The sequence below is a fragment of the Lepus europaeus genome, chromosome 12 (genome assembly GCF_033115175.1).
Source record: "Lepus europaeus isolate LE1 chromosome 12, mLepTim1.pri, whole genome shotgun sequence".
Classification (NCBI taxonomy): Eukaryota; Metazoa; Chordata; class Mammalia; order Lagomorpha; family Leporidae; genus Lepus; species Lepus europaeus.
Window position 1 is genome coordinate 74,483,794 of NC_084838.1, and position 24,511 is coordinate 74,508,304.

At 47.8% G+C, this 24,511-nt stretch overlaps 1 protein-coding gene across 1 annotated transcript; it reads right to left on the reverse strand.

Annotated features, from left to right (window-relative positions):
* Positions 1–8,772: 8,772 nt before the first annotated feature.
* On the reverse strand, positions 8,773–22,664 carry DMRT3 (doublesex and mab-3 related transcription factor 3). Its single transcript, XM_062207060.1, has 2 exons — positions 22,214–22,664; positions 8,773–10,433 (listed from the first exon to the last, which is right to left on the reverse strand). Exons 1-2 carry the CDS (start codon positions 22,662–22,664, stop codon positions 9,469–9,471), a joined length of 1,416 nt encoding a protein of 471 aa, XP_062063044.1. The 3' UTR covers positions 8,773–9,468.
* Positions 22,665–24,511: the final 1,847 nt, after the last annotated feature.

Consider the following 24,511-nt stretch of genomic DNA (forward strand, 5'->3'; position numbering starts at 1 on the left):
TAGGCTAATCCTCCGCCTTGCGGCGCCGGCACACCGGGTTCTAGTCCCGGTCGGGGCACCGATCCTGTCCCGGTTGCCCCTCTTCCAGGCCAGCTCTCTGCTGTGGCCCAGGAGTGCAGTGGAGGATGGCCCAAGTCCTTGGGCCCTGCACCCCATGGGAGATCAGGATAAGCACCTGGCTCCTGCCATCGGATCAGCGTGGTGCGCTGGCCGCAGCGCGCCTACCACGGCGGCCATTGGAGGGTGAACCAACGGCAAAAGGAAGACCTTTCTCTCTGTCTCTCTCTCTCACTGTCCACTCTGCCTGTAAAAAAAATAAAAAATAAATAAAAACAAAAAAATTTTAAAAAAGAAAAAAAAAAGGGTGATCAAGCAGAACTTTTGATGCAAAAAAAAAAAAGTTGGGAAACATGAATGTTCATTTCCTCATTTCAGAGATGAAACTGGAGACCAGAGGGCACAGCCAATGACCTGTTCCATGCCACACGTAAGCCCTTGTGAGGGTCTTATTACCAGATTCAGATCTCAGATCAGCCTGGTCACAGCCAACAATCCCTCAACAATTTCAGCAACAAAAACAAAAACAATCGTCCCTGTTCTCTGGCAAAATTCAGGAAATTGAGTTCTGCAGATGGCTCTGTCTCAAATTCAACTACAGAAACCAGGTACAGGGGCCTGCACTGTGGGGCAGTTGGTTAAGCTGCTGTTTGCCACACTAGCATCTCATATGACCACTGGTCCAAGTCCCTCCTGCTCCACTTTCGATCTAGCACCTTGCTAATGCGCCTAGAAAAGCAGCAGACTATCCAAGTGCTTGGGTCCCTGCACCCATGTGGAGACACAGAAGAAGCTCCTGGCTCCTGGCTTTGGCCTGGCCAGTCCTGACTATTACAGCCACTTGAGGAGTGAATCAGCAGGTTAAAGATATCTCTCTTTCTCTCTCCCGCTCTCTAGTTTCCTGCCTTTTAAACAAATAATTCTTTAAAAAAACAGGAAAAAATTGCACAAAATAGCAAGCTCAGCAGGTACCAACTGATGTATTTCCATACAGTATCGCCAGATCTAACACTTGGCCCATAAAAACCTGAAAAATCAGTGTGTGTCTCCCAGCTGGGAAATGTTGACAATCATTTGAAAATAAAAGCAACAGCTCTGTCCTGGCCAAGCAAAATACCTCTGAGGCCTGGATTAGGCCATCAGCCCCTCCAGCCAAAAACTCCCTCTGCTGTGACCTTGAACTGCAGGAGATGGCCCCAGAGGGCCCCAGATACATGGCCTCTCCTGGCCAGGTGACCACAGCTAGCAAAAATCCCAGGATGCCCAGCTAACCTCAGATAAATGATGACTACTTTTTAATTCTTAGTATATATAGGTAAGACTTATACTGTAGAGTGTAAGTATATACAAGTAGTACTATGTAAGTATCATGTATATTAGATGCAAGGATTATATATCATAAATTGTATACATGTGTTTACATAATATTGCCCAGATATACTTATCTGCTACAAATACTTATACTAATAGATGTGTACATACATACACACACAAATACAAGGGAACTTCAAAAAAATTGTAGAAAACAATGGAATTAAAAGATAAGCTTATTTTGGGGATGAACATTTGGCCTTGCAGTTAAGACACCTGCATGCGTTCAGTGCCCAACTCTGGCTCCAGACTCCAGATTCCTGCTTCTGCAGACCCAGAAAGCCGAAGTGCTGGCTCTAACTGCATCCCGGGGGCCAGTGCTGTGGTGTAGGTAGTAAAGCCACCGTCTGCAATGCCAGCAATCCCATACAGGCACCAGCTCAAGACCCAGCTGCTCCACTTCCTATCCAGCTCTCTGCTATGGCCTGGGAAAGCAGTAGAATATGGCCCAAGTCTTTGGGCCCCTGCACCACGTGGGAGACTCAGCTGGCTTAGGATCAGCGCAGCTCCAGCTGTTGGGGACAACTGGGGAGTGAACCAGCAAATGGAGGACCTCTTTCTCTCTCTGCCTCTCCTTCTCTCTCTCTGTAACGCTTTCCAATAAATAAATAAATATTTTTTTAAAAAATTGCATCCCTGCCACCCACTTGGGAGACCTCAACTAAGTTCCCTGCTCCCAGTTTTGGCCTCAGCTCAGCCCTGGCCACTGCAGGCATTTGGGAAAGGAACCAGTGATGGTAGTTCTATTCATCTCTGTCCACATGTCTCTCTGTTTATATTTCTCATCCCTGTCTCTCCAATGAAAAAAATTTGCTTTAAAAATTTTATTTTGGTATGAAAATTTGAAATTTATCTATACAAGGATCTTCAGAAAAACTTCATGTAAAATGTATTTTATGAAAAAAAAACCACTAGAATTTTAAAATTTTGGCAACAAAATAGATTTTCTTTTAAACCCATTTTCTGGTAACTTTCTGAAGAACTCCACTAGATGCTATACAAATATAACCTAGGACCTACATTCACCAAAAATATTACTTATTTCTCTGAAATTGAAGTTTAACCAACGCCTTATGTCTGGGCCAAAGCGTCTTGTTCACAAGCTCTCCTTCCTTTGGCATCATTAGCCAGGAAATGAAGACACCACAGGTGTTTGGGATGAACCAATCTCACAGCAGGTGACCAGTGCCCCACAGCACGCATGGCTGCCAAGAAAGGGGCCACTGCACCGGCTCTCTGATCCCTCCTTCTGGCTGGCCTTGAACCCACGGCAGTCCAACACCTTCTCCATCCCTTCACCCTGTGAGCCAGGCCCACCCCCTTCCTGACTCCCTCCCTGTCTCTTCCATGATCTCTGCAGTCATGTTCAGAACCCCAGGGCACAAGTGCGCTCTGAATGCCCCTTGCACCCCTGGTCCCCACACAGGAGGTGCTGTGGCACTCGGCTAGGGTTGATCCCGCTCTCTTACCCCTTGAGAGAGACCAGCCCCTCTCCTTCCCGTGGACTCGGTCATCTGTCCGTGCTGCTCACAGCAGAGATCCCAGCTGCCACCACACCCCTCCCCCAGCCCACAGTGTCACAGTCCGCGGAGGGTGGAAGCCCCCTCCACACCCACAAGGTCTCCGTTTCATGGCCTTCTACCCTTCCCTCTTTTACCTCCTGGTCCCCTGGAGCCACCTGTAAGGCCACTGGATACCCACCTACCCCCACCTCTGCCTGCGTTTCAAAATACTCACCAACTGGGTCTCACTCAGAAGTTAAACAAATAAACACAGAATTTACTCTCAAATTTCCTTGTAGCTGATAAAAACCAATCCATAGCTGTGACACAGTGTGCTCACCTCAGTCTGCGACGACTTCCTCAGCGTAGCTGCTCACTTCCGGGTCGTGGCCTTAACCCCTCCCCTGGGGCCTTACCGCAGGAGCGGGGCCTGTCACGGGTGCTCCTTCCATGACAACGCATTTTATTCACCTGCGTGGGCAATTAAACACTGAGCAAGGCATCCTGGGACATGGTGGCCACCTCTTCCACTCACTTAAGAGCTGGGTCACGTGTCCCAAAGGTGCTTTCGGGGCGGGAGTGCACCTCAGGGGTTCTCACGGCAACTGAGAGTTCCTGGAAGAGTGGGGGGTGTCCCCTTGCAGAAGTTCCAACTGCAAAGGTCTAGGGTGACTGCCACAACCTAGACTGTCAAGGGTCACCAGAAAACCCAGATCCAGTGAATCTGCACTCCAGGTGAAATGGTCTTCTTGAGGTTTTACCAAAAACTAAGATTTAAATTAAGCCTCGAGAAAAAGTACAAATACACCTGAGGAAAACCAACCCTGAGTCAACTTTTTGTGGCAGTAGGAACTGAAGTTAAAGCTAGCAGGAGTCCAGGTGTGAGTGAGCGTGTGATTTGTAGCAGCAAGAATGAAAAGGCGAAAAAAAAAAAGTGATTTAAAGACAGAAGTGAAGAAAGGCCGTGTGGCAGACAGTAAATCACCAGTGGCATGGTGAAACCAGCGGGTGAATCGGCCATCAAGAGCAGGCAGTCCCAGGGAAAGACAGGACAGCTTGTTAGCAATGTTTTTATGCACGAAAGTAGGGAGCTGGAACTGTGGCACAACTGTTTCGGCTGCCACCTGAGGCACTGGCACCCACTTCCAGTCCAGCTCCCTGCTAGCGTGCCTGAGAGCAGAAGGTGGCTTCAGAGCTTGGACTGCTGCTACCCATGTGGGAGACCCGGATGGAGTTCCCTGTTCCTGGCTTAGGCCTGGTCCAGCCCTGGCTGTTGCAGTCATCTTGGGAGTGAACCAGACTGAATGATCCATCTCTCCCTCCCTCTTTCTGCAACTCTACCTTTCAAATAAATGAGTAATTTTTTAACAAATAAATAAACAGATAAATAGATGGGGCCAACGTGCAGACCTGCATGGACATGATTGATGGTGCTCCCTAGCTAGTGGTGAGGACAGAGAATGTACTAGCTGTACCACAGTGGCCCGGCCTTACCTTCAAAGTCTGAAGAACCAGTCCGTCTTAGAAGGCCCTCTGTTTCAGCTTATAGAGGCTAATATAAATTAACAAAATACATGAAGTTAAAAAAAATAAAAAGAAATGATCTTCCTGGTTTTCATCTAACAGGATTAACGATGTGGTGACCTAAAGTTCTACATCTTCCCTAATGGCATGAAATACTGCCTACCTGAGTTTAATCCGGTGTCATTCACTGTCAGCTGACTGGGGAAACTTGAGGTCCGCCCGCGTATCCATCCGCGGCAGAGAAACTTCTAGGTGCTCGGGTTTGCTCTTGGTGGGCGCGGTTTCTTAGGAACCCCGGGCCGGTAGCGAGTGGGGCCTGGGTGTGTGTGAAAATGCCAGGGTCTATAGTCCCGGCAGTCCTGGGGGAGGGGTCCTTGAATCTGAGAGAAGTAAAAGGTGCCCACGAAATGGCCTCACACTTTCCTTGTTTGGCCGAGGGATTAATGATGACCAGGAAGCAGACCGGGAACGCTGGTTTCACCTATTTCCCGCCTGTGACCTCCAGGGGGCAGCAGAGCCAAGAAGACCATTCATTACCTTTGCGGCGTGTGGCTGGTCTGGCTGTGTTTGGTTGGCTGGCTCAGTACGGGACAAGGAGGGCTAGGGCCCTTCCACCGCTCAGTATGCTGCAGCCTCTCTGGTTCTCAGAGGCTGCTGGCACAGTCACCATAGAAGCCCAGTGCTCCGGGCAGGCAGGAGTACTGAGGCAGGCCCAGCACTGGGAGAAGCAGAGAGAGTGCACTTGTATTGCCATAGCAGCCTTTGGGGCTGAGAAAGATCTTGGGGCCAACCCACCTGCCTTCTTCCACAGATGTGGCCACACGTCTGGTTCCATCACATATGCTAAAAGACAGAGATTGCTTTGTTTCCACCAGAGAACTTGCCTAGAATCCTTCACTTCATTCCCTCGTAAGTGTGCGGCTGTGGTCTGAAACCACCAGGCAAACCCAAGTCTTCAGCTGGGGATCATTGTCCCCACCCCCGCTGAGTTTACTTCTGGCCACGCCCAAGGGCTCCGCCTTGTGGGATATTTGAAACTCTTGACACAGCAAACTCTAAAGGATCTAATTAGTAAATACACTGCACTGTAACTCAAGGCAAGACCACCGCCCTTGCAGTTTACCCTTCAATCTGAGATGGTCAGTGATGCACAGCCTGGGGAGACGTCAGAGACGGAAGGCTGCCTCTTCTGGGACTCCTCCACCCTCTGAGATGGGAATTTGGAAAAGATGCATTTGGAAATAATTTTTTTTCCAGTAATGACAACGTTCAGTACCACATAAGAAATGAAATTGAAGCATTGATCTTATTCTTCAAATATAGGATAGCTTCAATATTAAAATTAACATATAAATTTAGCATCCATCTTTTTTCCACTCGCTTCTGCTGAGTAAATGCCCATATAAAGAATGAATCACTGAAACAGTATGCAGCGAAATCAAGTTCATTTTTCAAGTGTGTCAGTTCAGATGCAGTCAGAGCCTGTTTCCTGGGCACCCAACCGATGTTCTCAAGATGACCCCCTCTTGCTGCCTTCACCTGATCTATCCACAGGGCAAGCTGCAGACCTCGGGACTTGAGTCTCTGGAGAGAAAACCCTGTACTATGACTGCCCCCCTCGCCCGGCTCTAGTCCAGTTTCTTTCCATAAAGTTTAATGTTTGGAGCCTCTTAGAAGCTGGTTGACTTAATGGCCTGAACAAGTGCTCCAGCGATGCACCTGCCCCCTTCCCCTGGTGTTGCTTTCAAACATAGCCACGTGCCTGATTCACAACTGCCTTGCTTCTCAATTTACCTATGAAACTACTTTTTTTCCGTCATCATCAGAAATATTGATATTTACTAAAAATCAAGTTTCCAGGGCATTAGTGCCCTGGGAATCACGGGAAAACTAGAAGGGTCCAGAGCACCGATAACAGGCCCTCCCTTTGGGGGAGAGGGTAGGACGTTTTGTCAGCCATATTGTGCTCAGTCTGGATCATTTGACCTGGAGAAGATACAGGACAGACCTTGTAGCATCTTGGTTTGCACTGTTGCTTGTTAAATGCAGGTACACTTTGGAGGTGCAAATGCCTTCGAAAATATGTTTGTCGAAGGTACGCCCAGACATTAGCCTATTAAAGCCACATAAAACGTTCCAGATGTGCATTTTCAGAATTAGAGGGAAAATTATTCTTATCTCTACTCCTTCACTTTCTTTTCCTGTGTAAATACTGATATTTAAATATAACTTCGGGGGCAGGTATTTGGCCTAGCATTTAAGATGCCAGTTGGGACACCAGCATTTCAGATTGGAGTGGTTGATGCCGGCTGTGTTGCCTGCAGCCTGTATCTGAGTATCTGGCTTCGAGTCCCAGGTCTGCTCCTGATCTTCTTGCTAATGCACAACCTGTGAGATAACAAGCTACGGTTCAAGAACTTGGATCTCTGCCACCCACATGAAAGCCTGGCCTAGCCTGGCCATTCGGCTGGGAAATGAACAAGATGTGGGCCTTCTCTCCATCTCTCAAATAAGTAATCATTAAAACTAAATACAGGAGCAGGTGTTAGCTCAGCAGTTAACACGCGGCAATGGATGCCCACATCCCATATCACAATCCCTGGCTCAAATCTCAGCTCTGTTTCTGATCCAGATACCTACCAGTGTGCATCATAGGAGGCAGCAGGTGATGGCTCAAGTACTTGGGTCCCTGGCACTCATGTGGAAGACATGGATTGGGTTTTAGGCTCCTGTTTTGGCTTGGCCCAGCATTAAAAGGATTTGGTTGGGGTATGAGCCAGCAGATGAAAGATCTTTCTCTACTTTTCAAATAAAGTATAAATAAACAAAATTTTTAAAAAAACAATGCAGGCATTTAGCACAGCAGTGAAGATGCTAGTTAAGACACTTGTATGCGCACACTGGAGTACCTGGGTTCATTACCCAGCTCTGGTTCCTGACTCTGGCTTTCTGCTAATACACACTGTGGGAGACAGCAGTGGTGGCTCAAGAACTGGGTCCCTGCTACTCACATGGGAGACCTGGATCGAGTTCCTGACTTCCTGCTTCAGCCCTGGGCAGTCGTTGTGGGCATCTGGGGGATTGAACCAACATATGGGAACTTTCTCCATCTCTTAAAAAAGATTAAAACCCTTTAACAACAAACTCAATTTAAACACTCTGGTATATAACCATGTCAATTAAATACATATTAATTTGACTCATATAAGGAATTTACCCCTCAAATATTTCTCATTCCAAAAGTGCCCTTGGAGGTAGAAATGAGAGTTCTTTTGTTATTAAGCTCACCCTTTCCCCTGGAACCCATTCACTGATGGGTAACACCTCAGGCAGAGGGACTGCAGAGCCTTTCAAGACTTACGCTTGCATTGGGGACTCTCTCTCTCTCTCTCTCTCTCTCTCTCTCTCTCTCTCTCTCTCTCTCCATCCTTGTCAGGCAGAGGCTTTTATTTATTTGCTTATTTAGTTTCTCTTCCATATACATAAGCTTACTGTCTGACCTAAGCAGTCATCTACGTTCAAGCACTTCAAAGAATGGAAACAGTACTTCAGGGAAGTAGTTGGTGTGGGCATCTCTGAACACTACAGTTTGAAAATTCCCTCTAAAAAAGACCTCCGCAAGAAGTCTGCTGTATTTAGCACATCCTAGAATGCTTGGTAAATGAAGGGAAAATTTTCTGATTTTTCAGTGTTTTCAGCCTAAAAGTAGAATAGAATCTTTTCCAAGTGAGGAGGAGGAAAGCCACATCTATATTCTGAATGCAAAGCTGCTGAACTTAATTAACTGAAGATCAATAGCCCTCATTTACTGAGTACTTTTTATGTCAGGTACCACCATCCTTCCCACACTCAGCTGTGCATCGTTGGCTGTTTTCACTTCTACTGTTTTTAATAGGATACTCCATGGTAATTCCTGCTTACCATGGACCTCACATAGGTAACATGGAAAACAGCACACAAAGCACACTGTCTTATGCATTGTGAGCACTCAGTATGTATCCGTGGAAGAAATGAATGAATGGATTTGGGGAGTGAACCAGCAGATGGAAGATCTCTGTCTCTTCTTCTCTCTCTTTGTAACCCTTTCAAAATTAAAAAAAAAAATTTTTTTTTAAAAAGAAAAAGAAACAAATGAATGGAAAGAAGGAATGAATTAAGTCTTTTCCTAAATAAGTTATTTTTGAACACAGCCCTAAAAGCCGTTCCTGTCTCTCAAGTCATGTCTCATTTAACTGATACCTTGATTCTTAACCCACATCGTTTCTATTTTTAGAGACCATCTTTCACAAGTAGAAATGACATAAACCAAGATCATCTTCTTAGTTTATTTTTTTCTAGAGTCCTTAGCATGCTACATTAACCTGACAAAGCTTACTCTTGTGTTCATTTCACAACACATTTCATGCAGCTCACAGCTGTGATTGGTTTTACATCGACATTACACATGTTTCAATTCAGACATGTGAAAAGAATAATTCCTAATGGAGCTTGACTCAGACAACTGTCCAAGCTTAAATAAGCATATGAGCAGTTCACTCTATTCTTAAGTGCAGTCTCTCTTTAAGATGCAAGGATTTTTAGAGGAGGCGCATAATGTCCCTATTTATCGTCCATTCACAACTGAACCACTTCCTTTAGGTTTCGAACATCCTGAGGGATCCTCCTTTGCAAAACTGCATTCATGTATACTATTTTATGTAACATTCCGGGCTGGGCTTAGAGCAAGGCTGACTTGAGCTTTACATCGTGACCCAACCTTCCCAAGACTACCCTTAGCATGAGACTCTCTTAAACACACATTCAGCACTAAAGCCACAGAGCAAAGCTATTTGGCATTTTCCAGTGAAGTGCAAGAAATTAAATAAGTTATGTTTTTATTGCTAATGTATAGAATCAAGCAGTCACTTTGTCAGACAGAAGGAAGGGGTATGTGCCAGACACGGCCTCTCCTGGGGGTCCCCAGGGTTCAAGCGCACAGCACAGGTCACCTGGTCAGCACCCATCCGGCACCGGCTTAGGACGACGTGTTGAGTATTCTGGAGTCCGAGGAGTCAGACCTGTCGTCATAGTCATCCTCGGTGTAGATGGACTGCTTCGACACGAGGGGACATCCGTCCTCGGGGACCGAGAGGCGAGGGTCTTCGGCGGGGCGGCTGGGGAGCACCGGTGAGCTCCTGAAGACGCTGGTGGAGTTACTGGGGAAGGGGCTCACGTACTGGGACCTCAGCTGGTACTGCTGCTGCAGCGTCATGGTGTTCCATAGGGTGACGTCGTTGGGCAAAAAGGGGCTCGACTGGTTTCTGGCCAGAGTATTCCTCAGCATCAGGGGGTACCGGGGCGGCTGGGGAAACGGGTGCTGCAGGGGCACGGCCAGGGGGCTGGGGACGACATTGCCAGAGTCCGCAGAGAACCTCAGCGTGTCTGGGACTCGAAAGGCCGAGCCCACGGACCACTTGGACGAGGAGATGGGGTAGGAGCTCAAGGTGTGTTCAAAGATGTGCCCGTTGGAGGGCAACACGAGGCTGTCCGGCTCGGCCGCGGTCCGCTCGGCGCCAGCCACCGACGAGCGGCTGGACAGCAGCACTTCCACGGCGCCCACCAGGTCCCCCCCGCAGCCCTTCAGGATGAGCTCCAGCACCGTGGGCTTCTGGTTGGGGAATATTTTTTTGAGCACCTCGAGTGGAGGTCTGTTGGCTTTCAAGCTGAAAGGCAGGGAGACGGTCCCCGTGGGGCCCTCGATCAGGAGCTGACTCTGCTCGGCCTGGAACTTGGGACTGCCAGGGCGGCTCTCGGGGTTGCCTCCGTTCTTCTGCACGGCGTAGCCACCTTCATCCACAGCCACGACCTCGGGGCTCTCGGGGGTGAAGCAGCTCTTACTTTTGGTCACATCAGGGGAGCTCCTTTGGTCTGTGTCTTTGTCGCTGAAGGCCTCTGTGGTGTCTGCTGCACCGCCGTCCCCAAGTCGTTCTTCAGTCAGATCTGGAAAGCAGACAACAGCTGGGTTAATCCTTTCCCAGTGTGCATAAAGAGGAACAGATGTGCTCAGAAGGGAACTGCACACAGGCTTTTGGAAGGGGAAATGTGGCTTAGAACACACTGTCAGCCTGAAAAAAAAAAATATCTCCAAAATATGCCATTGGCAAATGGCCACCACCACCACCACCACACACACACACACACACACCTGTAAGTAACCAGCTAGAATCAGAGTGGCTTCTCAGCATGCCATGTACAAGGAAGCATGCCTGAAACATGGTACAGCCACGTAAGCCTATCGCCTCAGAAGTGGCTCTTGTGGTAGTGACCACCTAGATAGGCAGCCTTTGTGAGGCTGGGGAGAAGGGGCACTTGGAGGAACCCCAACCAGGGAAAAGCAGGAACATGAGCCTGGCTTGTCTTCCAGCTCTGCTTCTAAAGATGATGAGCGGTCCCATCACAACCTAGGGACATTGTTAACTGATGCACCACCCACACACCCACAGGGGACTTTTAAAAACTTCTGTGGTGTTTATTAACAATTTTTATTTATTTGAAAAGCAGAGAGAGGTCTTCCATGTGCTGGTTTGCTTCCCAAATGCTGGCAACAGCCAGGAATTGGTCAGGACAAAGCTAGGAGCTGGGACCCTCATGGGTGTCAGGGACTGAAGTTCTTCCGAGCCATCAGCTGCTGCCTCCCAGGGTGCAGATTAGGAAGAACTGGAAACAGAACCCGGCCTCAAACTCAGGCCCTCTGGTATGGGATGTAAGAGTCCCTGCCAGCACCTTCACTGCTGTGCCGGACGCATGTCCCAGTTTAATATTCTACCTCTATTTTCCCACAGGGCCGATTTTGTGTTAAATACATCCACAATCACTATTTTTTAGCAGGTTACTGCGTACAATAAGTTAATACAAGCATATTTCAAGAAGTCCATGGAATTAAAAATATCTTCTTGATGCAAAAAAGTTTTGAAACCCATGTGCATGAATATAATTGCTAAGGGAAAGAAAGACAACTGTTACACTTTGAAATCTTTTGTAAAAGGCTACTTGAGAAGGCGGGCAGGTGGCCTAGATGTGAAGACCCTGCTTAAGATTCCTGCCTCCCATAATGGTGTGCCTGGGATCCAAACCTGTTTCCATTCTGGACTCCAGCTTCCTGCACCAGCAGATGGAAGCATCCATGTCTCTCCTCTCTCCCTCTCTCTCTCCCCCTCCCTCCCTCTTTCTCTCTCCCCCCACCCCAATAAATCTTAAAAAAAAATTTAAGCCACTTGAGGAACTGTCAAACTTGGTTGCCTGCAACCAAGGGCAAACAGAACCAGCTGTGCATTCTGGATGGCTGGACTGGTTGCTGGAAGGAAAAAGGAAGTATCTGGAAAAGGTTTGTGAAACTGCTAGGGGGGCATTGTCCATTCCTGAAACAATGTATCATAACTCTAGGACCATGGGCAGCAAGTGGTGGGTACATTGGTTTATACTGTTTTGCTAGTAAAGTTAATGGAAAGGACTTAAAAATCACCTTTTTGAATTATATTTAAAAAGGAAGAAAAAGGCTTCCAAATAAAGCAGAGATTTGCCATGAAATAACCCAGTTACAAATTTGACATGTTGACCCAAAGGGACTAAGCATGTGTCCAGCTGTAACAATGGTTTGTTTTGCAGTAGTTTATCTAACATACTTCTATAATAAAAGAACATATGTTTAGTGGCAACCTATATGCAAATAGATTTTTATCCTTTTAAAAACACGAACAGGCTGTGGCTACCCAGAGCCAGGTTAACTGATCTGCAGATGGAAATTCTTAATGATCCAGTTTTCAGGTTGTAAACAATTGGTTTGCCTGTGTTCTCCACTGCCGGCCTGAATAGCCTCATTGTCTCTTTGGGCACACCTGAATCAGTGCAGATAGCTAGCCGGTGAAATTTCATCAAAGCTTCTTCTAGAAACCCTCTCCTCCCATTTGTTTTTGTTTATCTTAAAACCTTAAACAAAGGTTCGCTTGTGAGCATTCTTCTAACACAAGCTATATCCAAAGTATAATGTAAAAATAAAATTTTGGTTCTTTACAGAGCAATAAATACATGCCAAGCATAAATACATACGTGTTAAAATATTTCTAAGTTACATCAGAGCAATTTTCAATCATGAGTCTAATAGAAACTGATTCTTATCCCAAATGAAACTGCATCTTTTTCCAATATAAAATATAAAGTTTCCATAATGGGGGTTATTTTCAGCTCAGAAATATGAAGACATTTTCTTTCTATAGTAACTTTGAGATGCACAAAGGATTATTTCTGTAAGAGAAATTTAACATTCTCTCCTGCAGCTTCCTAGTACAGGGGACCCAGCTTTCATCACTTGAGTTCATGTATCTCAACTCCACAGCCTCAATCCAAAAGAGAAGAATTGCAATGAGAAAGCTCCTACAGGTTCACAATCTGCTCAGCTTTAGATCTACCTAGATTTTCCTGACTCAAGACCCCATACATACCACTGAGCTGTTACTCCATGATTACTGAAAACTTGAAAATTACTGAAAACTTGAAAAGGAGTGGACAGTGAATGTCTGCTCTCAGCCCTGAAGGGAATACAGGACTGCATCCTGGCCATGCTCAATGGAGCGGGAGAAGACACGCCAAATACACTCCCTACGTACACACGGACATGATATAATGTTTTAAATACTATGTACTTCTCAGAAATTTTCTTATTTCTTTGACTTTAGCCCACATTGTCTATTATTGCCAGTATCAAATACTGATATCCATGTAATGTGCCAGGCACTGGGGGAAACAGAAGAAAAGGTGGAAACTATCGGGTTGTCTAAGACCCACCTTTAACTTGTCAAACTTGGTATCTAGTTGGGGAAACAAGACACATGGATGGGGCAAAAAAAAATTATTAATAAGGCAGGATTTTCTAAGCATCACATTTGATGCACAATGTGCAACACTCTTCATCGTAGCGTCATCCACAATAGCCAAAAGGTGGAAGCAACCCAAAAGTCCATCCACAGAGGGGTGGATAAATAAAATGTGGTTTATACATATGGTGAGATATTATCCAGCCTTTGGAAGAAATTCTTATGTATGCTACAGCATGGTTGAACTTGAATACATGATGATAAATGAAACAAGCCAGACACAAAAGGACAAATACTGTATGATGTCACACACATGAGATACATAGCATGGGCACATTCATATACACAAAAAGTAGAATCATGGTTGCCAGGGACTGGGGGTAGGGAAGAGGGAATGCAGAGTTACTGTTTATTGGGTATGGAGTTTCGGTTTGGGATTATGAAAAAGTTCCAGAAATGGAAGGTGGTGATGGTTGTACAACACTGTGAACATGCTTAGAGCCACTGAATCATACACCTAAAAATGGTTAAAATCATAACTTTGATATTCTATATATTAAGGATTACACACAGTGTCACAGCAGTACAGCGGATGACAGCACTGTTTAAAGCACAAGCAACAGCCAGTCCTTCTTAGCAACACAGGTGCATGAATGCAGCTAGAAAGGCAAAACACAAACCAACGTGTGAACCTAGTTTTCTCCACCTTGGATGAGTTTCAAACACTGAACACATTTCAGAAATGTTTTTAGGTCTATCAAATTCACTCCCCCACAGCACAGCTGAGGCTCAAGAGGAGAGTGATTCAAAGAGCAGGTCAGTGAGAGAAAAACTAAAACATGATGTTTAATTTCACACACCTGCCATTACAAAATTGTGGTATTGCATCTTCAACCTGGCAACAGATAGACCTTCCCAATGCATTGGATGCCAGATGGCAGATGTCTAAGTTTGATAAGTAAAAAAATTCCACTTCTGGGCCTGTTTTCCTAAGTTCTGCACAACAGACTATAGTGGAACCTTATGAGGCCCCAGATTGCAAAAGCCATTTCCTCGTGTTGCTGTACTAAGCTTCCTTCTGGTGAGTGGGACATGCCAGTGTACCATGTACTGCTGGTTACTTCTCAAGGAGTTGTGGTAGATGGTGCTGAATCATCCACACACTCTCTCCATAGGAGTCTGGTCTGAGCAGTTTCTCTATGGCCAAAAAAATTAGAAATTTGCAGTAGTTAGAATTAGAATTAGTAGTAGAATTAGAATTTGCAGGGAGCAAGCCTGCAAATTCAGACCATTCCAACCAGCTGAGCTCAGCGTTGTTCCCACTGTTCAAAGGGAAGAGGGCAGAAAAGAAAGAAGCAGGAAGTGGGACTCACCTAGGAGGCTCACACACCTGAGCAGCACAGTCCTGCGAAAAAGTGCTGGGTGAGCAGAATCCCATCTAAGGTCACTGAGCTTTCTACACTGGGCAAAAGAAGATCAGCCTCTCACCTTGCACCAGGATTTCCTCCTCACCCAGCAATAATTTCTGCAGGACAGAATATACAGTCCCTGCAATTCTGAGGCACTCTGGTGTTTAGGGTCGGTTGTATTACTGTACTTACACTAAATGTATTGTAAGTTACTCTGTTGTAAATATAGACTTTCACAAGTAATTATAGGGGGGTGAGTTTTGAGTCTAATGATAAAGTGTAATTTAATAACAGGTATTTCTTTACATCTCCAGTTTTTTTCCCAAATGAACTTTACAAGTCTTTCAAGTTGGTTTAAAACACAAAGGCCTTTCTAGATATGGAAATGTGAAACTGCCAACTAACAAAATGAAGTGAGAAATACTCCCAGAACACTTGACCTTCTTTCTTCTTGAAATTGAGACTCTAATTCCTAGATCATAAAGAATGAGAGTATATTTCAACCAATAACATTGTTTACCTCTAGAATCTAAGTATAGAAAGTCAAAACTACCAACCAAATAGTCAAAAAGATCAATTTTATGTTAGCACAAAGCAGTAACTGAAAGTGACAGAATATGCTGCTTCTAATGCTAAATATCTAGATATCTTACTATAAATTTGCTCTAATTTCATATTTCTTGAGACAGAAACAGTCATTGCCATCTCTGACCCGAAATAAACTTTTCACTGTGGTAAAGGTTTTTAAAAGGAATAGCTACCTAAGTAAGAATGAAATTTCTTCTATGGATAACAAAACTACCAAACTCAAAAATATTTGCTAAAAAACAGCTACTAAAGCCTTTTCTTTTTTCTTTTTTTTTTTTTTTTTTGCTACATGACTTAGGAATAAAAGAACAGCATTCACACAAAAAAGTGACTTTTTAATCTAAAACTACAGTTGGCAAAATCCAACTTACTTTAAAGGATTTTTTCATATGAAACTGTAGTTTAGCAAAAAAAAAAAAAAATCTATGTATTCATTTCAAACATTCAGAGAAAGCCCCCCACATGTTAAACAAACATTCTGCTCAAGACACATAAAAATGGAAAATCTCTCTGACTTCCCCCAGATGGTGGGTTTTAGCCATTGTATTCAGTTATGTCTACAAAAACAAAATATATCTTACATCTAGAATGAAGACACAAGAACAGTGGCATGCTGGGCGCTGCCCCTTTTGCAATCAGGTCATACACGTTGACACAGACTGCGATGTCCTCCTCTGTTCACTTCAGCTTTGGGGAACACCCTCTAAGTAAGAGGTCCCTTTGGGGTCCTCTTCAAAGCACACAGATGTGGCAGCAGAGAGGTGGAGGTGGAGGGCAGTCCACGTAGAATAAGGCTTCCAGAAGACACCATTGCCTTTCTGTTGTTTTGTCTCACTCTAGAAGCAATGAATCATTAAAAACAAATAAACAAACAAACAAAAAACAAAAAAGCCCAAATGGTAAGAAATCTGAAGTACACCAGGGAACGAATCTCAGTCTAAAAACTTTCCTTTCGTTTCTGGATGGAAAGACCCTGTGAAAACTAAAACAGTAACAAGTCATGCTTTGCTTGTTAAAAATCATTAACAACCCTGGCTTCATGATGTCTGTATGAAGGAATCAGGACAGACCCTTGGGACCAATATTTTTGGGATACAAAGGGCGTGGAAATCACTGGACTTAAGGGGATATGGTTTGTAACTATGGATTTTACATGTCTTAAAAATTTTAGTTTTGCTCTCTTCTTATACTCAGAAAGGAGTACTTTTCAAGAAGCATGGGAGAATATACCTATAAATCTAGAGGCTTATTGGTTTTTCTAAGATGCAGCTGTCTAGTCATGTGTCCATCTCCTTGATAAACACCCTTAAGTGCCTTCCTACCCTCCCAAGTGCTGTGCTAGGTGAGATTATACTCACACAGTGCTCAAAGCATTGCTTCTTGGCCACTGAGAGGCTTAGTTTACCAGCTGATCTTCTGCAAAATTCCAAGTTATCCAGAGTTGGTCACATTCTACTGTGTGCACAAAGCATATAGCTCAAAGGCAGGCAGCTGGGCCAACTATGATGTCCTCACGGGAGGGAATACTGTTGTAAAACATTTGCGCATAAAGACTATGGGTGCTGCAGATACACACACAGACCTAAGCAAAGGAATAGCCAGTGGGAAAACTGGAACACGGACCTTAGTCCGTAAAACTTGTCTGCCTCGTCACGGTAATCAAGAGATTGGGAAATCCTGCACAGAGCTACAATTGAGAATGTTAAGTTTTTCATAATATATTTGTATTTGCTAGTTGTGCTTATTTACAGCTGTTTATATAGTAATGGAAGAAGGAAAACGCACCACGTCATGCTTCAGTTTTGCTTCTGGGAACAGCAGTGCGCACTATTGGGTCAGAGGTTTGACTCACTAAAGCCAAGTGGGACCCCTGGGAAGCAAGGTGACACCCTCCAAGGAGAGGGAGCTGTGTTGCCCAGCGCTTCCTCCTCTCACTCCCCATCGTCCACTGGGAGCACCTGCTCCCAGCCCACCGTGCCATCAGAATCACATTGGACTCCACATGGTGTCCCAGGACCTGAGCAGCCCAGGACCAAGAGGGCTTCAATAGGTTCAAAGGTGTCAAGGAAAGGATGAAAGGCGAGAAGGGAGGAAGAAGAGAAGTGGAGGAAGGAGGCAGCCAGCAGGCAGGCAAATGGATTTTCCTGAGCTCCATCCTCCTCCCTGTCAGGAAGAAGTGCAACATTTCCAGAAACGTCCTCCGGGGACTTTGATGTATGAAGATTTACTCCCGTTCCCCCTGTAAGCTGTTAGCAGAAAGTGCTGACCGGCTGCAGCAAAGAATTTCTCATCAATGCTCTTTGATTGTATTTTGCAAACAAAATGCCTGTTGCTTGGTAACATTTCACTTGAGCCTGACCTTCCCCGAAAGTTATTGCTATCAGATTCGATTTACACTGTCCTCCTGTGATTACTGTAATCTTTTAAACTCGGGAGTTCATCCATCAGGGAAAAGAAAAGTTGGTTGTATAAGCCTTGAGCAGGGCTACCCGCCAGATTGATAACCCCAGGGAGTGTGCTTGCGGGGGAGACCCTTTCCCCAGCGGCAGTGGAGCTGGTCCCGGCCAGGCCCGCGCGCTCAGAGCCACAAGATGGACACCAGCGCCTAGTGGACGCCAGTTCTGGGCGGCTCTGGAGCGCTCGGGGGACAGGGGCCGCAGGCCTAGGCTAAGGTGCCCCTGTTAAAACCGCAGTGCCCCGTCGAATTGGAACTTCAAGCTAATAATGGTTTTTGAGTACAGCTATGCCCCCAAGCCGCAGTCAGCAAGCTGCGTGCGTGTGTGCGAGTGTTGCTCAATCCCGCAACTCTGCCTTCGGAAGGAGAGGGTCGGGAAGCTCGGGAGGAAGGGAGGAGGGCGCGCTGCCTCAGGGGACTGAACGAGGAAGACTCCGCAGGCCTGCGCCTCGCCCGTCCGGGCCGCTCGCGGTGCCCGGGCCGCTGAGCAGGGCCCGAGCCGGGCGGGCCCGACTGCTCACGCCGCCCCTGCAGTCCGTGCGAGGGGCCCGCGCCACGGGGAAGCTGCGCGCCGCCGCCCTTGCCTTCCGGCTTAACCCGAAATTTCTGCCCTGGGAGAGAAGAGCCCCAGGGCCAGCCCACAGCGGCTACAGTCCCTGTCCTGAGCCAGCTGTCCTCCGCTCCCTGCCCTGCATTGGGCGCAAATCGCCCCGCGACCACCAAATGCAAGGCCCGCGGCTGGAAATATCCATCCCGGCGTCCCTACGGCAAGCGCCGCCGGCTCTGGCGTCGGGTTTGGAAGGGTCCAGTAATGCCGTAAACCTCTGCCTTTTGAGTTGGCCGCTTTCTGTGTTTTTAAGTGCAACTCTGAATCAGGCCTCTGTAACACCAGATCGCATTTTGCAGTTCATAAACGCTGGTCAGTCTTTCCCACTTTATCTTCTACACCTATCCTAGAGTCAGTGTCCCACGCTGGCCACGACAAGTCTCTCCCTGACACCCATTTATTCACAGGTGCTCCTCTTTAATAATACATTTAAGTAAATTTAAAAATAAGTAGACTAGCTTGAGCTAGTCTCTTCCATTCTTAACCAATCATTTTTTTTTATTATTTCAAAAACCTTTAGAAGTATTTACACACATATGGAGGCTTAGAAAGAAATCTACAGGAACAAGACATTGCCTCTCCAGGATCCAGAGCCCCCAACCCTCTAGGGAAAAAAAAACTGGGGGCGGGGAAGGGAGCAGGGGACACAGGAATGTAACTTCAGCTTCTCACCTTGGCTGTGACCCCTAACTCCTTTCAGTTCCTGAGCCAGGTCCTGACAGGTCCCAGCTGCTTGAGACTGCTGACTCAGGATAAGCTAACAGCGGAGAGGTCCACCCTGCTGCCTGTGGTATTTCCACGGTGGGACAAGGGTGAGAAGGGTATAGGGGAGATTTAGGAGAAATAAACTCAACAGCATATAAAGAAGCTTAAATTAGAATTTGGGGGCTCAGTCAAAATTAATAATTCCAGGCAATCATAGGGTAATCAGGGGGCAGGTGAAATCTACAATCAAAAAGAAAAGAAAGAATACTTCAATTCATAACTGGAAGTTATAACCATAAAAATAAAAATTTTCCTTAAATCCACCTCCACTTTGAAAGGGCTGTTCAATATACTTCATTGTTAGATAAAATAACTCTCATTCTTTTCAAGATTCTGAAACAAAATTTTTGGAAAGATTTCTTCCAGTTACACAACTCAGAGGTTTTTCTCCAGTAGTGTCTAGCAAACACACTCTTCCCTAAAGCATGTGATTTTCTCAAAGAAATCTGCAGGGGGCAAAGATGCCCTGCGCTCCTGGTGCTCCTACCTTTGTATCTAATAGGGCCGGGAGGGAAGAGAACCTCTCTAAAACTAAATAAAAAAGAGGTTCCTTGCCCTACAAAAAGACCAACTATGTTTTTAAATCAAAGCACACCTGCGTGCATGTGTGTGCACACACACACCAGAAACACCAAACAGATCTTCAGGATTCGCCAGCAGACATGTAGAGACTCCTGACAGTCTCTATACTTACTGTATATGTAGACCTACAATTTTATTACAGCTTCCCTTACTCTGCAAGTGGTGAGCTACTTATGCAGACATATCTGATATGCTCTTTAATACATAAGATACATTACATTGAAATACATTCTAAGAGCAGCTGAAAAAAGCACATAGCAACAGGCAATCTCATCCAACAGTTTTCTTGAATTTTAATCCCACACGGTTAAAAAATAAATAAATCCAACATGGACTTTCTCCTTACAAGTACTGCATAAGAAGGGATCCACTTGTATGTTCATCTTTTTAGCGGAAAGCAACTATCTGGTCTGTCCTCTCCCCCACCCCACAGGATTGGTAATTTTTTTTGAAGAGTGAAATTATGGGATAAAACCAATAGAAAACAAAAGTTGTGTAAATGTATACAAGATATGTGCAGTGAAAGGCTTGAAATTACCCCACCCCGATCCCTGGCAGCTTAGTTCCCCAAAGTCATCACTCTGCCCTCACCTTGTACTAATCGCATTCTCCTTTGCAATTGCTTATTTTCAATTTGGAAGGCTCAGGCTATCCCTGAACACTTGCTGGGAGTAAATGGTTTGCCCAGTGAACACCTCACCCTGTTTTATTCTCCTAAAGCCTGTAGCTTCCTCTGCAGCGGCTGCAGCTCGGCTCACCGTCTTGCCCTCACTCCTCCTCCTTCCAGGTTGTTTTGGTTTTGTGACTCTACAGACCGAAGAATAGCTTGAAGAGCACAAGATATGAAAGGGATCTCAAAGCCCTGCTACAGGGGTGCTGCTGGGCAGGGGGCTGTTGCAAAATGCCACCGCTGACACGAACCCGCCCTAGGTCCAGAGAGAAAGCAAGCCAGGGAAACTGGAAATAGAAAAATTAATAACAGATATTGGCAGAAGATATCTTCTAGAGTTGGAACCAGACTCTCCTAGTTACTTGTTCTAACCTAAGGGAGAAAAATGAAGGGGAAAAAAAGCAAAAACAAACAAAAACCTCTATCTTCCCATTCTGGGGACAAATTCATAATTGTGAAAAAGATGACACAGACAAAAGAGACAACTGAGGGGGCAGGGATTCCTTTCTAACGAAATGCTTACAGACCACCTTAAACAGAGACCACTTCATCAAACTCTCTTCTGCCCTACAATGCCCAGCTCTGCTATTCCCAAAGCTGTTTTCAGGTCTAGGGAGTGCGAGCACCAGAACCTGGCCCACAGCAAGGGAGTGTGCATGGTGTCCCCGGCTCCTCACGGCTTCCCTCCAGAAGTCAGGGGCACTGCCTTTGGGGGCAGCAGCTCCATCACGGCCCTGCCTACAGGACAGCTCCAGGGCCTTCTGCTCCTTGTCAGCCATATTCCTGAGAAGCCTGGCTTGTTTGCCTTTGCACATCTGCCCAGCAAAAGGCAAACACCCAGGGCTGTCAAAGAAGTGCTGAGGCTGGAGGAGATGGCAAGGTAGACACAGAGAGACTGCTGGGGCCTGCTCAGGAGGCCTTGAGGTGAGAGAGCCAAAGAAGTGGCAGGGAAGGGCTTCTGCCCCTCTCCAAACCTCAACGCTGACCCACACTCCTTAAAACATGCAGAGTCAGAGAGAAGAAAGCATTTGCTCTCAGCCCACCGATTAGCAGCCTGAGGTCTGAATGTGCATAGAAGCTGGGAAGGAGTTTGCCAGAGGTAGCCCTCCTCACTGTTAAGTTTTGTTGTTACTTATCTAGTACACAAAGACAGCTGAAGGCAGCCTGGCGACTACTGCTACTGGAGCTAAGCGGTTCTGCACAAGCAACTGATTGTGGGTTCATCAGATTCTCTGTCCCGTTTATCAGTTTTGGGAGCCTTGAGCCTTGACACTATTGTTCCTAAATGGGGCTTTTCCCCCACCAGATTGTTAGAGACTGGAGACCTCTGAGAGCAGCTTAAAGGCCACGACAGGTTCCCCCAAGTTAGAGTCCCTGCTCCCACTCGGCGAAAAGCACACCCATGTCGGAGGGCCTTGGCCACTTCCCTGCCAGATGCGAGGCCCTCGAAACTCCACAGGCGGGAAGACCCAGCAGCACGGTGGCGAATGCCCGTGCGTGGGTTTTAATTGGCTCCCGTTCCGAGCTTTTGCCTACTAGCTACACTTGACGCCTCACCTTTAACTTGAGGAAGGCACCAGGCCACCCCGACGCACTGTCCCGAGGGGTGACTGCCCCGGGAGAGGCTTTCTTCCCGGCCACTGTGCGGGGTCCAGACTTAATACCAACTTCTCCCGGGAGAGTTAAGAACCATTCTGCCGGCGATAGAGAAGGCAGGCCCAACCAGGCCAACTTTTCAGAAACTTGCCTCTGGGCCTCCCAAGCACAGCCACAACAAGGACTCAATTAGTTTCCCAAGCGCGCGGCCAGCCTGTCTTACGGCAGACGCCCTTACCTGGCTTGGCGAGCTGAGCCTGCAACGCCCCGGGCTGGGGCTCAGTGGCCCAGCGCAGTGCGGCGGCCGCGGCCAGCTCGGCGGCGGGGCGCGTCGGCTGCTGAGACGGCTGCGAGACTGTCGGCTGCTGCGGAGTGGCGGCGGCGTCCCCAGGCGGCGGGGGTCCGGGCAGAGCGCGCAGCGAGTCGGGGATGAGGCTCTCCAGGCTCTCGTTGGCCTGCTGCCGGCGCAACGCCACCTGCGCCGCCATGACCCGCTGCCGCTCGATGATGAGGATGCACTTCTCGCAGGTGCAGTCCTTGAAGCGGCAGTAGCGCTTGTGGCCCTTGAGCCAGGACAGCACGCCATGGTTGCGGCAGCGCGCGCACTTGGGCGTGCGCTGCAAGGGCGCCCGCGGAGGCTGCGACACTGGGCCGCCCATGTACAGGTAGGGGGAGCCGTAGCCGTTCATGCCCTAGGCTCCCGGAAGAGCTGGCGGGCTAGCGGCCCTAGCAGGCCAGGGGGCGCTGGACGGCGGGGCTGAAGAGGCCCGCTCAGGGGGCAGACTCCCGGCACGCAACCCCTGGTCCCGCAGCCCCGGCGGCCGCGTGCGTTCCGGGGCGGCGGTAAGTGCAGCAGCGCCTTCTTCAGTTCCCGCGGCGTCCACAGCCTCGGTCTCCCGACTCCGGCCCAGCCAATCCCCGCGCCGGCCGCGTCTCCACTGGCTGCTGCTTTGGAAGCGAAGCCCGGGCAGCCCGTCCTTCTTCGCCGAGGCGCTGCGGCGGCGGCGGCAAAGAGCCGGCCAGAGTTCCGATTAAGGTCTGAGCCAGCTCGTGTGCAGCTCCCGGGCTCACTGGCCGGGCCCAACACCTCCTCCACCCCTCCCCCAACTCCTCCTCCCTCCCACCGCCGCCCCCACCCACCCCGGGTCTCCGGCTCCTGGCACTCCCCTCCTTCCTCGCGCCCCTTGCGTCCCTGCACTTCACCTTCCTTGCCACCTGCAGCCAGGCCACTGTCGCGGGGGCGCTCACGGCCCCTTCCTCCAAACCCGCGGCTACCCTGCCCGCGGCGGGAGGGATTGCGGCGCTCGGGAACGCGGCGATTCACAGGGGGGGGGGGGGGAAGGGGAGGACCCACGGAAGTGAGGGTGGGGGTGCCAGGGAGTGCGCGAGGCGGCCGCTCCCCTCCGCTGCCTTCTCCCTCCTGCCCGGATTTGGCGGCACGGAGCCCAGGGCCGCTTCTATCCAGACTTTCGGCGGCAGACAGTCGACTCTTGGATTACCGGAGCCTACCCGAGAGTTGCGGGTGCGCGCGCGACCCGGAGCGGGCCCAAGGGGTTTCAGGTGGGGCCAAGCCCGTCCCGTGGCCACTGGCGGGTGGAGTTGGGATAGTGGGTGGTATTAGTTCGGAAAATTTGGGGGTTTTTAAATTTCCTTTTACCACTTTTTTTTTTCTTTTGTTGCTGTAGAAGAAAGTGAATGTTTGAAAATCTGCAGACTTAACGGTAACAACTCATTTTGCAAGCTAATTTTTCAAACCCTCCTTCCGATGTTTTAATTAAAAAGTCTGTCCTTTTTAAGGCCAGAGTACCTAAACTTTCAGAGAGCAGATGCAGAAGTCACATTTTGCCTCCCAAAGTTATGGGACCTGATGCCCTCTCTCAGCCATTGAACCATCAGAGGCCCAAGACTTCCAGTTAAAATCCCAATGGATTCAGTGATTAAGTTCTCTATGAGGGATGGGGGGCATCGACTTCACTCATGGACTTCTTTTCGTGGGTAGTGGCAGGTGCCCTTGCACAAGATGATGGCATAAAATTTTGTTCAGTTGGTTATCTGCATTTTTCCAATGTCCTGTGAGTACCTAGTTTGACCTTATGCATACCACCCCTACGTGCACATACTGGCAACTACAGTTCCCAACTCCATCGACAGGCAAAACTGTCAAAACTGTGCGAAAGGGAGGATGGCACTCCGGAGCCATCTGCCCGATTGCTCCTAAGAGCTTATGATAAACTCATCTCCTGGTGGGTGTGGACAATTAGAGAACATATACCAGTCCGCTGCAAGGTAAGATCCGCGGCCGCAGAGAGGCCCTTGTCCCGACAGTTAGGCCCCTTTTCCCTGTACTGCCGTGGAAGCAAGCTAGCAACCCGAAAAGGTTTGTCGCTGTGAATTCAAGTGAAGCATCCCCAACCCCCCTCCTTAGAAGGCTAACTCAGGGGGGCAAGGAAGGCTTAAAAGGAAGCCCCGTTGAGGACAGTGCCCTCACCCTTAGCCTCGACGGCTCTTCCTCCACGTCCAGAAGTTGGAGCTGCAG

Excerpts from the sequence above, each read along its gene's own strand:
- DMRT3 (XM_062207060.1), bottom strand. The coding sequence starts at position 22,664 with ATGAACGGCTACGGCTCCCCCTACCTGTACATGGGCGGCCCAGTGTCG. Across the intron at positions 10,434-22,213 it reads GGCTCAGCTCGCCAAGCCAG|ATCTGACTGAAGAACGACTT; the intron begins GTAAGGGCGTCT and ends TCTGCTTTCCAG.